The sequence below is a fragment of the Anastrepha ludens genome, chromosome 2, assembly GCF_028408465.1.
Source record: "Anastrepha ludens isolate Willacy chromosome 2, idAnaLude1.1, whole genome shotgun sequence".
Taxonomy (NCBI): Eukaryota; Metazoa; Arthropoda; class Insecta; order Diptera; family Tephritidae; genus Anastrepha; species Anastrepha ludens.
The window spans coordinates 83,231,864-83,250,817 of NC_071498.1; the positions used below are offsets into that span (position 1 = coordinate 83,231,864).

The following is an 18,954-nucleotide window of genomic DNA, read 5'->3' on the forward strand; positions in this document are numbered from 1 at the left end:
TAACAAATTGAAAGCGACGTTGCGTTTTGCTTAATTTACGAACACTCATTTGATCGATTACAACGTCAATGCCTGCTGAGTGCGTATTTCTTTGCTCGAATAGTGAAATCTTTAAAATATTCTGTCCAGTGTCTGGTTAGTTTGCTTTACAAGTAATGACATAAACGCTTATAAATTATAATTTGGAGCGTGAATTTTGTCAACGGTATGAGGTGGGTGTTCATTAGTTAAAATTGTGCTTTTGTGAGAAAATAACGCAACAGCAACATATCTTTTACCTTCAGCCATCAGCTGCCATTCCGAACGAAGGTTGGTATTTAGAATAGTGTCACAACAACTAAAATACCAGCGAAGGATACAAGTGTTGGGTTGAGCATCTGCAGTGCTAGGCGCCTAAAAGTAGCTAATATGGGTTTGTTTGTGTGTGCTAACGGCAGCGCGTGGATGGGCGGAATTAATCTGCAAGCGTTTGAGTAAAATTAATTGCGCTAGATTAAGGTGTTTGTAGTGTGTTAAATTTTCTTGTATTCTTTTCTGCGAGTGTACAAATACCTAAGGAGAAATAGTGGAAAGCAGCAGAAACAAATTGGTGTAGCCCAAGCAAGGAAATATAAAATAAAATAAAGCAAATAAATAAATAAAATAGGAGGAGAAGTTCGGCCAAACACCTAACAGAAACGTGCGCGCCAATTATTTATTTATTTTTAATTTATTTATGTCAAAAGCGCAGATATCAAATCAATGCATAGAGGCATTCTTCAGCTGAAAGGCTTTCTAGATATCCTTCATACAGAATAAGTAACCGGATGTTACCGGTACATCAAAATATCTCTGAATTGACATTCTTGTACTTATTTTAAATTTTTTGCCAACTTGTTATTTTTTTACGCCCGCACACTTGTGCACAAGTTTCATCACGGTAGTATGTAATGTCATGAAGATATCGAGAGAGATATAGACATACATCAAAATGCTCGGAATAATGAGAGGAGTTGATTTAGGCATATCTGTCCGTCTGTCCGTTCATGCACGCGAAGAGTCAGTTAAACTTGGCACATATATTACTTTTTATCCATGGTAGGTTGGTGTTGAAGATGGGAGAAATCAGTTAATAACCACACCCATCTATAACGGTAATTTTTAAGAAAACAAAAAACGCGATATTTGTCAAATTTGGTACAAAGGATGAATCAAAAAAATGAATATGATGCAAGGGAAATGAGTATACATATCTCGATAACAATTTATTAAAACTCGCCCAAACTTGGTTGCCATATTTCTTTCCACTTCATTTAGATTCCACTTAAATATTATTGAGTTCGTATAAAAACCAGACCCTGTTTTATATGTTAAGAGTAAATTTGTGTCCGTCGGCCTGATGTTAAAAGATGTAACTCTTATTGTTTGAATATGTTTAATACGAAAAATTAGCATCCAGAATTTGAGCAATACTTACATATGTATTGTGTCTGTAATGGAACTTACAGAAGACTGTGAGAAATTTGTTCTGTTGTGAGACGGCGTATTGATATGCATTAGGGCGGGTCGATTTAAAAATCGCTCATTGCTCTGTGTAAATCGTATTCTAGGGATCAAAATAAGAAACTTTGCCGAAGGAACCATACCTCTAAAACGAATTATGATGCCCCCCAATTTGGGTCGAACGAAAAATCCCACTTTGACCCATTTAGAGTGGTCTAATCGAGCCCAAATGTATGACCGACCCCCACTAACTTTGGACGGCCGATCCACCCATGCCAGTGGCATATCCCTGAAACTCCCATGGGGGGTTCCCCATACAATCATTTCAGAATATCACCATTTTTTGCCTTTACATGAGAAAAGAAACTAAAAAGTTCGACCCGAATTGGGGGGCATCAGAATTCGTTTTAGAGGTATGGTTCTTTCGGCAAAGTTTCTTATTTTGATCCCTAGAATATGATTTTCACAGAGCAATGGGCGATTTTTTTGCCTCCCCACAAAAGGCATCAGAATTCGTTTTAGAGGTATGGTTCCTTCGGCAAAGTTTTTTATTTTGATCCCTAGAATATGATTTTCACAGAGCGATGGGCGATTTTTTTGCCTCCCCACAAATCGACCCGGCCTAATATGCATATTCCTCATTGGTATACGTTGCCATGCTCAAATGTAGAGAACAAGATCCTGTCAAAAAAAATGTCTTTAAATGCTTCCTTATTTAAAAGAAATCCATTATTTTCGCGGTAGATGGCTGTAGTGATCGATATCTTGTAAAGTATCGATCAAACAATGTAAAGTTTGTGCTCGTTGTCAGGGTGACATTTCGTACTAAAAATATTAGTTTGCTGTGCCACTACTGTAGCAGAGAAATACGCGCAATTTTGCATACGTCAATTCCGTTCTGTAATTTTTGATGTTGTTCCTCCGTCTTGATGCTGTTCTACAAATGACATATCCATACATATAAATATATGGCTCTTCGTACTTGCTACCCTGTAAACAAATGCAGTACCGGGCTTTGAAAATGCTCCATTAACATCGTGTAACAAATTGCTCCATATTCTACATCCGTTCAATTTCTAGTTATGACTATTTATTTTTATTTTTCTTCATAGTTCTGCTACGAATATTTCATCTATAGTTTAAGCCATTGTTGGTTTCTACATCGTCCATAAACACCACTATGCACACCTTTACGTTTGCATGCGTTTCATAAATTTCCACAAAACGTTAATTGCTTTGGCGGCATTGTGGCGTTGAAATTCAATTAACTGTGTGAATTTCCAATCGTGGGTAACGAATTAGAATTGCAGATGCCGCCAACGCCACCCAATAGCGCGTGCAGTACACCTCTTTCACACCTATGAATACATGCAACTGCAGCTAAAGCAATTCATATGCGTTTGAATGTGTGTGGACTTTGGAGTACATTGTTGGCGGAACCATTTAGTTCGCACCTTCACTTTGTTGGAATGAGTTTATCGTATTGACAGGTTTATGTTTTGTTTACCCTCAACTTCGATATTGCCATCGCAAAGTTTTGTGCGTATGTACATACATATGTATGAACGGTGCTCCAGGCAAATCCACCTCTACTTTTCACTGTCGGTGCTCGCGTTTGTCAGTCAGCCAATCGCATCAGCACAAGCCAATAATATCAATAATGCCCATGTACATACATGTGCACATATGAGTGTATGTATGTATGTAGGTGCACGACACTTGTTTGCCTTAATGGAAAATCGTATTAAATTTTCAATAATTACAAAACCATCTGAGCGCTGCGTGAGAGCACTTACCGTTGTTATTAAAACTATTCAAATATACATACATACATACATACACACATTCAAATATGTACATGTGCCTGTGCATGAGTATAAGTAAATATTATAAACAAATACGCTTAAGTCGAATTCGTACACATTTTCAGTAATCCTTGTACCGCCCGTTTGGCTTGGCTATTTGCAGATAGCTCTTCTTCTACTTGAATAATATTTTTCAATTTATTGCTTTAATCTCTATTATCTCTCAAATCTAATATTTATGCTAAACATGTGTTTCGGCGTTTTTGCCATACATATACTTTTTATTTAAAAACAAAAGCTATTTATAAGTTTAAAAAATATTCAAAATAACTATATTACTTTTATACGAAATAAAACAAATTGGCAGCGAATTTATGCTGCCGTTGATGTATTTTGTCTAAGTTGTATATAATAAAAAGTACTCGTAAACATTCTGCGTTGTTGTCGAAAATATCAATCATTTGGCGCCACGAGTTTTTTGCAAGCAAAAATATAAAATTTGTTTCTATTAAGTTCATTGGTATGTACATATGTAGATGAATGCAAAGAAACATTAATTTATACTTTTAGATATTTTCATAGTGCCGCGATGGTTAGAGAGTATTATTAAGTGAGGTATAGAACTCTTTCAGAAAATTCATGCGTTACAGGTTTATTTCATAATGCAAACACATGTGGTTACAATTTTTCATGTACATTTTATTGATTAAACTCCAACCAAGTATTATAAGTGTATTAGGTCTAGTATTACAATATAATATATTACAATATAAAATTTATACAGATATCTTTTTAACCGCAATTGTAAACAGCAGTTTGAGTACTTCGTATTATATCTTTTTTATATATACTGGATATTTGTGCCCGCGAAAAAGCTATAGCACCTCTGCATTTTGACTATTTCTTTATTTATTTTTGACTTCACTAATTTTTCTATAAAATTACACAGTTAATATGTTAATAAGGACCATATTAATCTAAGTTACAAACTTTGTACAAAATTGATAAAAATTGGATAAATATTCAGAGACTTTTCAAACCCTTTTTATAGCCTCAGAATTTCGTCAAGTTTTAACTACTAATTTATTTATTTTTTCATTTGATTAATTTAAAAACAGAAAAACACAGTTCATTTTATAACAAAGAGCATAGTAATCGCAGTTACAGGCTTTGTACAAAATTAATAAAAATTTTACAAATTTTGATCAAAATATCAGTTTCACAGCCCATTAAATTTGAGTGCAATAAAATATCCAAAATAACTACAATACTTTTATACGAAATAAAACAAATTGGCAGCGAATTTATGCTGCCATTGATGTTCTTTGCCTAGGTGTATGTACATAAATATATAATAAAATGTAATTGCAAATATTTTGAATTGTTGTTGAAAATATCCATCATGAAGGGAATCAAATTTTTGTTGATTTTTGATAACTCTTTTCCCTGATGATGTTGTGTATTTTCGTTCTTAACAAAAGTCATGTTAGTCTAAAAAAATTATAACAAATCAACTGAATTTTTCAGAAACTTTAATAAGCTGTAAAACTGCATACCATATATTTTTCTAGAAATTCTAATTAAAAACCGTGGAACTTTGAACTGGTGGGTCTTTTTCTAATTTTTTTTATATTATTTTTAAATTGGGCTTGATTAGACAATGAGCTATACTTTTGTAAAAAATAATTCACATTCACAAACAAACATAAAATTAAAAGAGTCCAAAATCGTCAAAATGTTGAGGTGCTATCATTTTTTTGTGTGTAGTTTAACTATAAATGTTTTTTTAACTGCATGAGATCTATTGATATCGATTACTATGGTTTGACAACTGAGAAAGGCAAACTGTGTTGACATTTCTATTCAGTAGTGGCAAATTTGGACTAATCAAATGGACTATTCAACTCGAAGTCTCGGCGGAAATATGCCGGATATCACCAGATTGTATTAAAAAAACATTCCTTCCAACAATATTTCTGTTTTGTTTAATATTCTTAAGCTTTAAAAAACACAGCCAATAGAACTAGTAAACTATTTGTTTTTTATTCGTCTAAGAAGCGAAAAAAGTATACAGATAAATAGTAGGACACGTCTCTTGATCTGTTACAGCCGACTGCCTTGCCGAAATTTGTAGCACTTCGTTTTTTTTCGAAAAGATGTACTGCCGAAAATGCTTGTTTTACTCGTTGCTCCACGAAAGATGAGTAACTCAGTTAATTAACGGTTTGATCTGCATCTCGACCGGCATTTGATTGGTTTCTAGAACCATTGGCAGGTGAAACTAAATGGCATGTATTTTTGATGTTACATCAAATCAAAATTTGAACTTTGAACCCGAGACCAAAGGAATGACAGTTACGCATAACTCCACTTCTTCTGCTACAGTGGGCATCGGTACTTATTTACAGCAGTGAATATCTATATCTATCGCTCCAAATCCTAAACTCAAACAATTTACGTGACTACGAGAATGGCACGTCAGTAACAGCGCATAGATAAAACAGTAATAAATCAATTGTCCCAACGATACGAGTAAATTTTCGTGGAATTGCAGCCTTTTGAAGAGCGACAATAATAAATTGTCCACCTATCACCAGCTGATAGCAATAATCACTGTTCCAGGGACACAACAAAGAGATTATGACAAGTGTAACGTAAGCAAATACACAAATAAACCTAACAAAGGTGACCAAAAAGCAAGCAAACAAATATCTGTGATAGGACGCACTCAACAGTGAGTAAGTACACAAATAGAAGTGTTTGGGTGCATTAGCGATGAGACCCATAGATCAACAGCAGCACAAATAGAAAAACTCCAAACAAACACGGCAAGTCACAGCAAGTGCATGTCATATTGTTCGTTGACTTTTTAACTGTCTTCTATGTAGTTAAGTATCGTCCTAGCTGTCTGACCGCTGTCTGGCAATAAATTCAGGATACCCCGCAACTCTGTTTAACAAATTTATTTACCTTTTCCTTGTGGTCTCGTTTGGCTGCCGGCAACTCCATTCGCACATCACGGCAACAAGCACAGGTAGCTGGCTAAATTACTGGTTTTATTTTGCGCAGGTGTGTTTGTAGTTGTATTGCGTACGTCACGTGACTGTATGTAAAGGCAGCATGTGGCTGGCGCTTATTTACCTGTTCGCGTGCGCATGTCAAAACCCTCAGCCATACTAGACGCGATGGCTCGTTTGTTTGTTTGTCAGAGCGTCATTTAGGCGTACACTTGTGTGGGCGCAATGAGGGTTAAAACCTGTTGACTTGTTACCTGACTTCATGCCAACCTTTCAAGCGTTCGTATATGGGCGAGGTAGTTGCCGGCGCAGGTGCTCTTTGTTTGCTTGGCTTGCCTCCGTCGAATTGTCTCTTTGTTTGTGGTTTGACTTGTTGTGGTTGCTTCTTTTGTTTTATAATTGGTAGGAGGTGCTACCAATGCTCAATGCAAAGGCGCCTTCAAGTGTGTGAATGTATGTACAAGCGGCCTGTGCATTTATTTGTTAATGTAACAAATGAGACGGTTTAACAGGTTGTTATTGTGGTGTTTCAACAATGGCGCATTGAAAGATGGTGGCACTAATGGTCGCTTAAATGGTGCAGTGGCGCAGATAAGTAAAAATACGATTTGTTGCGTAAATTACTTGTCTCTTATGCAAAAAATCGCATACATATATATATTTGATAGTATCACTTTTCACCCAATTTAATTATTTTTGTTTTTGTTTACTGCTAAATGACATTTTTTCACTGCTTGCACTTTATCAATGTTTGTGGGAAGAGAAAAAATCATAAAATTTTAAATGAAATTAGCTACAAGGCTATCGAAAACTGTTCACTCATACACACACAATGGCTAATGTTAATGTATGTGACCAAATCACGATTCAATTGGCCAACTTCTGTGTGGTACAGGCCGAAACAGAAAGAGATGCATAAATTTACAGAAAATGAAACAAACACAAAAACAATAAAAAATTTCGTATCTGCGTAAACACTTATGTATGTGCATAAGTATTTATTTTAAGTGAAATACTCGTACATGCTTGCTGTGCTTTTTTATGAATGCGTTTTTGGGACTATTTCGTTTGAAAAAATTTCAATTGTGTGCTGCTTATTTCAATACTGCAATAAATTTTCATACGTAATATTTCTAAAATCGATTTTTTGATATCTCTAATTAAAGGACCATCCACAAATATACACTGTTCGAAAACAACTTGGAGAATTGAAATGGTTCAATACGCAAATCGATTGATTTATTTGATTTCAAATGTATTATATATAAAAGAATACTTGATTTCAATTACAATACAAGAATGTGTTTCAACTGATTTTAAATGTGTAAAAAGTAAAAATGTGTGGAGAAGTCATTGTGTGAGTATAATTTACCTCTTTTAAATTAGAAGACATGCAGCGAGCGTGAAATGACACAAGATATGGGAGAGCGCGCCTAAATGTGGTATAGTGGCAACATTATGTTTATATACATATGTATATTACTTATGTGTGTTCCCATTGTAGAAGCTGTGGGACCTTTCAGAGAAGGAGTCTGTTGAGCACTTTATCTGTAAATGTCCGTGCTTTGCAGCTAGACGATTAAGATCACTGGGTGCTCCTTTCTTCCAACCTAACTCCGATCAGTCTTTTCCATTACATTAAGAGCTCCGGTTAGCTGTGGATTTCTGCCCGTTGGAGGTCTCAAAATGGTGCTTTAGTTCGGTTTGAACAAAAACAAATGCGAGGAAACTCGATTAGCCGTGACTGAACGCAGTCATACTAATACGCATTAAGTGCTTCGAAACGAATCAAAAAGGGCTTAAAAAAATATGATATAATAAGGTTACTGCGTAAAATACTGAGATCTTAAACAAAATGTAGATTAAAAATAAATATTCTTTTTTCACACTTATAGGCTTAGGGTCCATTTTTTTGCTAATATAGAATATGTTTTAGCTCGGTTATAGGCCTAGGGTCCACTTTTATCTAATATGGAATATTTTCCTCATAACGTTTGCTAGAAGACGCTGCATTAGAGAAAACTAAATAGTCGGGAAAACCGTCATTTTTTAAGTAAATACAACTACACATTCTGTATAATAAGATACCCTTACCGTTATTTTCTACTAATAATGTTAGTAAGTCGGAGACGGGACATTCATAGAGTGTCACACTCAATAAAGTTAATTGCTATAGATAACACAACACTACAAAGTCCATTTCGTGATGATTTTTGCGTGTTTAACACGCTGCTCATTATGCCATGGTTTTGAGGCAGAAGAACAAATAAAAAAGTCTTCTTAGGTATTTTATCTCTCCTTTTCTGTAAACCTGACGTGGGAGAAGACTTCAACCTATACTTAAATTAAAGCTTGAATCTTCCACTATAAAAACTATATGCATATTCAAGTTCAAAGGAAAAAAGTAACCGACTTTAAATGAAATGGGGCTAACTCTATAGCGTTCAGTGGTTATGATCGAGTTGCATAATATTGTGAGCTAACGACGGTTTTTGGGGTCCCTGATTATGAATCCGTTGACATTGTTCAAAATTCCTATGGCGGTGATCAGTGAAAATCGCAGCGCTTTCAGTTTGATGACCTTAGTTCCCCTTTAAAACCGCTAAAGGGTGAACGTTGTACAGCGTATTTCAATTTATCTGTGTACTTAAGCTCAAATAGAGGTAAATCGTTCAATTTTATTATATTCTATATAGAAGTGTGTATGTATGTAAATATATTTTTAAATTCTGCTTTTTATCTCTTGTGAAATACATATGCAACATTTTCGCATGGCGTATAACAAAATTTTTGAAGGGTTCGTAACAACTATAAGTTTCTAAGGTACAATACAAACTATAAATTTCTACCGCATTTTTCAACCACTTAAAAAATTGTTACACTATTATTTGAAAACCAAAAACTCAGTCACTTAAAGTGTCCCAACCACATTAAGAACACTTCACATTTTTGCTAACCTGAAATAAACTCTAATTAAAATACCTTTATCAATACGCGCTTTTTTCCACACGAATCACTAAAATAGGATAAACCGTATTTTATTGTTTTCCAATAAATCAGACGACAGTTTCAGTTACTACACTTCCCTACTTTGCTGCAATCTAAACAAATACTTATGCGGTACTCTGCTCTCGAAAGGATTTCTTACTTTACCTAGAACGAGTTGAAAGACCCTCGTGTTCGATAACAACAATATACAATAAAAAGACTTGTTTAAAAATTGAATGCTTTTTGTTTACAAATAAAGTGTTTTCCATTTTTCGGGCTACTCATCACACTCATGATGCCTTTGCTTGTGGTTCATAATTTCGTTGAAGCAGCATTTTAAGGTGTTTATTATTATTATACTTTTTCACAGAGTGATCGGTTTGAGGTAACATTGTATGCCACCTAAAGATATGGATATGTAGGTATATATATATGTATGCATCTGTATGTGCATTTTGGTCTGCTCAATTTTATGTATAGGCGGTATTGACAAAAGTGTGCTTGGCTCAAACTCTTTCCATTGTTTTCTTACCTCACAGCACGAAATAGCAAGTTGTTCTTGCGATCTGTAATTTGATGCACGATCAGGGCATGTGTGAGTGTGTGTTTGTAAACTTTCTGCAACTACGGTTTAAGGTGAATTTTTTGGATGTATGTGAGGATATAAATATGATTTGGTTATATTGTTTATGCACATATGCTTATGTGCTTATGTGCCCCTTAGAGGCACTGTGTACTTGATGTTAACTCAGTGCTGGATTGAAGGACCACACAGTGGGTTGTGGTGATCTCAACAAACAAACACAAAATGAGTATCTACATATGCACATATAAACATAAACGACGTGCTTCCAAGTGTAGAGTGTAGGCAGATATTGGATTTTTGATTCAGTTGGCAGCTGTTGAGACACGAAATAAATAGCGCAATAAATAGGAATTACTGATGACTAATAGCAAAATCAGTAAAAGAGTAGTGATCAGAAATAGGAAATAGTAGAGTTAGTACATAACAAATACATACATACATACATATGTATGCATGTACATACATATTTGTATGCCCTAGCGAATGCAGCCTACTTCTGGTGATCCTTATAAGAAATGTGGCTTAGTTTAAGGACGGTGTTTTATTGAATGCTGTGATTATGATGGGTGAACCGCATAGAGATCTTGGTTCAATGGAAAATGTGTTGGTTATAGAGGGTCTTGGTTTATCTTACTGTACAAAAGTCTGGCTTTAAAGTTTCTTTTATAAAGAAGAGTTGTTTTTTCCAATCAAAATTAGCTTCTATTTATTTAATTTGAAAAAGTTGCAACCTTAGGAAGATTGAGCTTCACATTATCGATATACGTAGATGCTATGTGCAGAATCCCTTTTCCTATTTTATATCAATAAACCAAAGAAAATAAGTTCATTGTGAAGTGAATTTGAATGTTTTACAATTATATAAAGGATAGACTGGCAGTTTTGTAAGAATTGCAAATCAGTGAACTGTACAACTAAAAATAAATTATTGTTATTGACATTTCTATATTTAGTATGGCCCGAAATGTTTAAAAACACTATAGTCCTTTTATTATAATTTTTGTATATGGGGTGTTTTTGGCTGCATTAGAACTATCGATAATGGTAATTTTGGTTTGGCTACTGTGAAAGGTGTTGACATTTCTGTTCAGTAAGGTTTGGCAAGTCATCATGAATCATTTCACGCCAAAACAACGCCTTTAAATTGGGGAAATTTACTTTGAAAAAAAAATCTGTTCGCGAAATCCCATGGACTTTTATCATTCTATTCGTACTACGTGGAAACTTTTACTTAAGCTACGGTGACACGCTTATGCATTTGCTGTCAAGCAGCTTATATGTGTGCGTGTCGGGTGACACACGTACTTGTTTCATGTCACACATACTTGTTGTCGGCTTTTGCATGATGAAAATCAAACATTTTAATTTTTTTTAAGGGCAAGCATCATGCACCCGATACGCACACATATAAGCTGCTGGACAGCAAATGCATGAGCGTGTCGCCGTAGCTTTAGGGATCTTGCCTTACGCGCCTATAAAATATAGCTCGTGCAAGAATTGAACCCATCGATTGCGTCGCACATTTCTGATAAGGCTCATTTTTTTATTATTCAGATTTATTAGAAAATGTAGTCAAATTAGACTAGAATGGACCATGTAACTCGTATCAGTGGCTGACATATGCCGAATTATAATATAAAAAATTGATTCCCAATATTTCTGTTTTGTATTATCATTTTAAGTTCTCACGCTCTTATGTATTATGTATTTATTATTTATTACTCAAGACACAATTTATTCTTGCATTCTCAAGAATTCAAATAATTTACGCCCTCTGAGTACACCTTTTATTTCACGCTTTTTGCTTAATTTTTTATAATATTTTAACACAGCTGTACATACGACACATATATACGCATATAGTCATCAAAAATTTATACATTTTTTTTTTTATTTTTATTTTAGATTTTTGCGCGAATCGGAAGTAGTTGAGAAGAGTTTCAAAAAAGTACCCCAGTTTTACTATATAAAATCTGGCAACCCTACCCGCACATATTTTAAATTTTATATACTTGTATGCGTGTTTGTTGGATGCGAATTTGTTAAAGGAATTTTAGCACAGTATATAATAAAACTCAGTTATTTGTAGTAACACCAGAGCGCGTGAATTATTTGAAAATGTATTTACAGTTACCATAAGCTGACTTATAGGAAATTTTAGTAGTAGCAAAACTTTCCGCATGACGTCAGTAGAAAGTTATTTTAAAATGAGCAAATACTAAAGTGACGTTTTGTGTTTGTGAAATATGGTCAAAGAGTATGAAGGCAAAGGCGGTGAACTGCATTCGAAAGAGAAAAACTACATACAAAAGATTACTTCAAAAAATTATTAAAACTGAATAAATAAACGGAAATAGCAAAGAAAAATTAAGAAATTGTATAATTATATATATTAAAAAAATGTGTATGTGTACTAACTGATAAAATATTTATTAGCAAAAAATGAAATGAAAAAAACGAAACGAAAATAATGCGAAACGACATAAAAACCAAGTTGCGGTGATTTTTAAGAATTATGAATGAATCGCACGTAGACAAATATTATTGAAGGCATCTATTCGAGGCAAAACATTCTCTAATGAAGTATGAAAATCACTATAAACAGACGGAATACATTTTACTGATAACATTTTAATAAATATTCAAAGTAAATCAAAAAGTAAAACAAAGACCTTTGCACTCGTACTACATAAACGGAGACGTTTACTATTAAACAAAATAGTATTAAAATGTGCCTTAATGAAGCAAACAATCAAAGGGGTTTGTGCAAATTTTTTAGTATACCTGTAAGCTTTTAAGCTCTACCAAAACAAGATACTTTGCTAAGATGAAACAATTGCTTGAGTGATGAAGTCTTTGATATTTGATTAATGAAAGGTTCACTTTAGGTGGAATTACTAATGGAATATTTTCTATAAACTACTTATTGTGAAATTTCTTTATGAAAAAGCATCCGGTATGGGTAGCTGAAAACTATTATTATGTACATACATACAGATGCGAAGTATATACATATATCTGTATATAAGTACATATTTTTTCTCTTCTATTCTATGAAGAGAAAGTGTTTTCGCTGCATTTTGATTGCTACCAGTGTGAAAGAGTATTTTTGTAAGTGTTTCAGAAAACTGCCCAAGGGATATTGCTCATTTTCTTCAATAGTGCCATAACTCAAAATACCTAGATGTCACTTTCAAGTGTTCAATTTACTATGCCTCCCTATGTAAAAGTTATTTTTATCTAATGAAGTACTTTTAATACGAGGGTCGTTTGAAAAGTCGGTGTAAAAAACAAAAACTACTTAATTGTCTGGGGTAAACCTTTTTCGACATAGTCTTCTTTTAGGCTTCTACACTTCGTCCAACGCTGTTCTAGTTTGTTGATACTTTCCGAATAATAGGATTTGCCGAAGTCTGAAAAATAGCCCTTCTTTTTCGAACGACCCGCGATTTTGGTTGAAAAGTGGTAATGAAAGGTTATTTTTTTTTTTCAAATAGGCAGATGTTATAACAACCATATAAATAATATTTTTGGAAAAGATTTTTCACCTTTTCTAAAATTTATGTTACATCGAGTGCATAGGTGTAATATTTCATATTTCAGGCTCTATATCCGTGCTGGCATTGAAATTATTAATGAAGGTGATCGTCGGTAAAAATGCCATATCGTAGTCGCCGCGTCCTCCTTTTAGTGGAATTTTAGAGTAGAGCGAAGAATCATCATTAAGTATTAATTATTAACTACTTTCAAAACGTGAATATACGCTTTTGTAACCTTTTCTATAATCTATTTATTAAACTTACAAAAAGTAAGGCGGCGGAGTTAAAAAAATGGACAATAGACATTTTAAGGAATGCAGAAAGCTTGATTGATTTCTGTAATTTTGTTTGCAAGTTCATTTGAAATGGACAATTTTAAGCTTGAGAAAGTTCTTTTAAAACATTTAATTTCTTATTTGGGGCAACGATTTCTCGAAGAATGGAGGATACCTGCTATGTTTTATAATATATTGAAATAAAATCTGTATTGTTTTAATATGAATTGCATTATAAGATTGTTTCTGTTGTTCCCCTGCTATTATTTATTATCCTATTTTGCACTTACATTGCACGGCGAACGCTGGTGACGATGGCATACTTTGATTTATATTATCCTCTTGGCCAAAACGTGATGTCGACGGCACCAGGCAAGACAACATTGGAATGAGATTTTTTTGTTTTAACGCTTAGTTTATTGCTAAGAGAACAGCAAAAATCGGCAATACGACGGCGGCAACGGCTTGGTTTTGAGTTGTGTCAATTCATTTTTGCACCAACGATTTTTTCAAGTCTTTTTATTTCTTCTAAACGTGATAGCTGATTGCCGACGCCATTAAACGAAAATTTTGAATAAGTACTGTTTAGATTTTTTCATTTAAGTTTTTGTTTTTATCAGCACTGGTGTTTATAGTGACCGACGTGTTAATTTCTGTTGGGAAAATGGCGACACGTTGAATAAGGAAACTACTTTCTTTTCTATGTATGCGTGCATCTTCAGCTGACTAATTGGGTTTTACTAATATGTATTCACTTATTTTTGTTGCTTATTGCAATTACGAACAATTTAGTTAATTTGTTTTGTATTCTTTTCTAGTCACTCTTCAAATGTTGTTATTTTTCTGTAGCAACGCAACCGGTTGCTTAGTTGAAATATGGGAGAGTGACACTATAATTTTTGTGTTTGAATCGCACAGAAAACTTCTTAATCTTCATAAAACCCGCGCTTTTTCAGTTATTTCATTTCCAAATTTTTAATTCTTGAAAACTTTCCCGTAATTTTTATGAATTCTTTTCAAATTCGCTTTGTAACATTCACTGTTTATTTCTTCTATCAAATAATTTTTGTTTCTTCTTTTATTTAAGTTAACTTAATCTTTCGCTTTGTTGCCATGCATTTTATTTGCTTAACCCTTTTTTGAAATCCAAGTTTTCATTTTGCTTCAATATGAATTTTAATTCAATTATTTTGGGAAACAACGCGTGTGTTAACCGCGCGACGTTCTAGTCGCTACTACAATTTCTTGTGATGATTTTTGTGTGGCTGTGTCGCAGGCATGCTGCCGTGCTGCGTGACTGCTGGCTGCCACAGTCGACAATCGCCGTGCAATTACCGTCAACAGCATCGTGCCAGTTGGCAGCTCCGTCGGCGCAGACGCTACCACTGCTCGCAGCGTTCGTGTGTGTGAACATAGCGGAGATAAGCCAGGAACAGAATTTTTACTAAAGTGCCAAGGAGTACTTATGTATATACATATGTACATACATATGTGAATGGCGACAGTGTAGGTAGTAGAGAACCACCGCACTAAAACTGCCCACAGTTGCAAACAGCACCATTGCCACCACCAACACGATAACAACTGCAACAACACCACCGATTCATCAAGATTCCGAATCTACGTTGCTCTCTTCTTGAGATGTGTGCTGCTGTAGCCGTGCACTCTGTAGCAAAAATTACCACTATATAACAGACTAGAACACCGGCTGTACACCGTTATATTCCCGTTACAGTCCTGTTACATCTGTCGGCGCTTACATACTTTTTGGGTGTTTGGCCGAGCTCCTCCTCTATTTGTTGCGTGCGTCTTGATGTTGATCTACAAATGGAGGGACCTACAGTTGTAAGCCGACTCCAAACGGCAAATGGTTTTTTATGAGGAGCTTTTTCATGGCCGAAATACACTCGGGGATTTGCCATTGCCTGCCAAGGGGCGACCGCTATTAAAAGAAAACCGATTTTGGTGTTTCACGGAGATTCGAACCTACGTTCTCTTCGAATTCCGAATGGTAATCACGCACAAAGGATTCGGCTACGGTGGCCGCTACCATATTACTTTCCTGTATAATCGTACAGGTATGTAAGTACATATATACATATGTATGTATGTACATCCATTTCGTTGTGTATTTTTGCTGATTCTGTTGTTGCTTCGAGTACGATAAATTCAAATTTACACACCACCTTATTCTAGAGTTTGTAGTGCTTTTTGTTGTTGTTCTATTCCTGCTGAGAGGGCGGTGTTGCTCTTCTGCTAAAAGGTGCTTGCTGCTAACTTAAATTGTTTTAGCGGTGGAGAGCCGTCGGCAGAGAACTGGTAAATACAAATGGTGGTGGTTGTGTTGGCGTTGCTATTATTATTTTTGTTGTTTGCAATAACGGTATAGCACGCCTTGTGCATGTGTGAATTTGTTGTTGACTTTCTCTCTGGTTCTCTGCCTATTCTGATTGAGCAACATCAACAACAGAAGCAGAGCAGCAGCAGCACAGCCCACTTGATTCCCACGTTGGCGGCGCTGAGAACACGTTCGGACAAGAATAGACAGAACTTAAATTGCTGTTAAGTTGGTACGTTATTGGCCGTTATCGTTTTAAATAGGAATGTTAAACGTTATTAGCTATTATTTACCAGCTCTTTAAATTTTTAAAATAAATTTATTTAATTAAAATTATTGATTAATGCAATAAATAAACGTGTTTGACATTATATGCATGTTTGTGAATAAATACATACATATGTGTTTTCTGTGTTATCGGTAATTATTATTACGAATGTAAGGAGAAACATAAAAATAAAAACTAAATGAAATGGATGTCGTCAAAGAAAACAGGTCTGTAAACATAATTGTAATAAAACGTTTGTTTAAATATTATTAATTATGGATTCATTTTACAGAAAAACGGGTGTGCCCATAAACATTTTGTCCACTTATTACTTATTATAAAATGTAATATAGAATATCCACAATCGTATTGCTGCCATAATTTTTTGCAACCTCAATAAGCGTCGCATACGGATTTCCCCCAACTGCTTATTATTAGCAGCCAATAGCGCAATTAAATTAACTAATTCTTCTCCTTGTATTTTCTTCATATCGTTAGTAATAATTAAAGAAACCAGCAAAATATTCTATCAAAATATGTAATTTCTATGAAGAAAAACCTGTTAAAGCAGTATTGGCAGCTGATTGTTAATTTTGCAGGTGAACGGGTAGATTAATTTGGTGGATTTATAGGTGATTAATGCATATGTGAACGTATTATTAATCTTGGGATGCTGTGAAATTTGAAACATCGCATTGAAAGAAGTAAAAACTCGTTTATTACAAAATGTGGTAACAATATATTACAATTTCGAAGTCCTAATGCTTTGTTGTTTACAAATTTTTACAAATTATAAAAAAGTATTTACTAGAGCGTAAGATGTGAGTTTGTTATGATACTGACATTCCACCATAAAATTAAGCCAAGGCGAGGTAAAATTGAATTACATATTTCTATGGTAAACTACATGTGTATGAACAGTATTTTAACTTTTAACTTTAAAATGGCCCGTAAACATGAGTGTATGGTGCAATATGAACATAATATAAGCTTTAAAAACAATTTCATGGAAGATAGGTCTTGGCTATCGACCGATTTCGTCTATTTAGAGCATAAACTTAATTTAAACAAAGAATAATATAAATATAATTTAAGTAGATATTTCCTATATAATAATTGCAGGGTCAGAAGACTCTTTGGGTCAGGAGAACACCGACGGTAGTTTTCCAATACAGGGTTTGGAAAGAGTAAATATTTTTTTTTAACTCATATGGAGATATTTATATGAATGCACTTATGAATAACGTACATACATACATATGTATGTATAGGTTGTGCCTCCTTGTCGTATGCTAAATTTGAAAGATCCTCAAAAGATTTTAATGTACTGCTTTGCTTCTAATTTGAAGCATTTACAGAATTTTCTATTATGGATAGAGGGGAAAATGCCACATATAATGTACCTCTAACTGGTTGTTATCGTAAATGTTAATCCGCCTAACGCATCTGCATACAAATGTTACAAACAGAGCGCCTGTAAACAACCAATCTGCTAACTTAGGGAGAGTTTATGTTAACTTTACGTTAACATTTAATGTAATGACGCCTCATATTACGGCGTTTGACTCGTTTGCATACCAAATACCATATGGCACCAATGTTTGGAATTTGATTATCAACTAGTAGTTGTCGAATTGCCTGCCCTTGTGCGTTGCAACAAGGTAAACCATTAGAACCACTTGGAAAGAGTTATACTCAAAAATATTTATGTGTATGCATGTATGTATATATGTATATGGAAATATTTACATATATGCCCACATATGTACTTGTACATATGGATATACGCATCTACACTCAATTCAAAATTCAAAAAAATTGCATGTTGTTTCTTGTAATTCATAATAAAGTCACTTCTGTCATTTATAAAAAAGGTACAATGTACATACATACCTTATACTATACTTGAGCAGAAAGTGCAGTCATAGAAGTTCAGTGTTATAAACATATTGTACATACATACATATGTATGTAGATAGGTAAAGGGTAAAGTTAGTAAGTAGTTTATTGAATGCCATACGGAAGAAGAATTCGCGATTTTACCGACGGGGGAGAGGAATTATAAAAAATGTATTTTAATAGATAGACATATTTCAATAATACCTATTTAAATGTAAGTTTTATTTCAAAGTTACAATTAATATTATAAAATTTTGAACTTTTTTTAAATACCTTTTCAGAGTTTTAATTCATTGAAGCAAACATTATGATATTTAAGGGGTTACATGGGTTTCGTTGGTTCAAAAAATCGATTTATTTTTTTTTTGGCTTATTAATTTCTAAAACATCTCAGGAATATTATCCTAAATTTTCAAGACGATCCGATAATAGACGATAATAAATTCGGATATACAGCCTTTGGAAGGTGTGCGCTCCAAGCCACTTTTATTATTACTCAAAACTTTAAACGCGTTTTTCCCGGAACCGTGTTTTCAAAGTCGGTTGATGAAATTTTACACAGGTGTTCGAAATACAATTTACTCGTGCTGGACGAAGGATTTTGTTTTTTTTTTTTTTCAATTACAACTATTTAAAAAAAACAAAATGTCAAGCAAATTTGACGAAATTTTCATTTGTTTGGAAAAATGTCTGCCAAAATACCAATTTTAACTTTTTTTCTTTCCTTCGTTCAAGCACGAGTTTATGGTCTTACCTA

At 34.1% G+C, this 18,954-nt stretch overlaps 1 protein-coding gene across 1 annotated transcript in view; it reads right to left on the minus strand.

The window, feature by feature from the left end:
• Positions 1-14,940, minus strand: part of LOC128871983 (zinc finger protein 1) — a 91,166-nt gene extending 76,226 nt beyond the window's left edge. Inside the window, exon 1 of the mRNA XM_054114214.1 lies at positions 13,983-14,940. Coding sequence (XP_053970189.1) covers positions 13,983-14,076 — 94 coding nt within the window. The 5' untranslated portion in view covers positions 14,077-14,940. The remainder of the gene's footprint in view (positions 1-13,982) is intronic.
• Between the last annotated feature and the right edge of the window lie 4,014 nt (positions 14,941-18,954).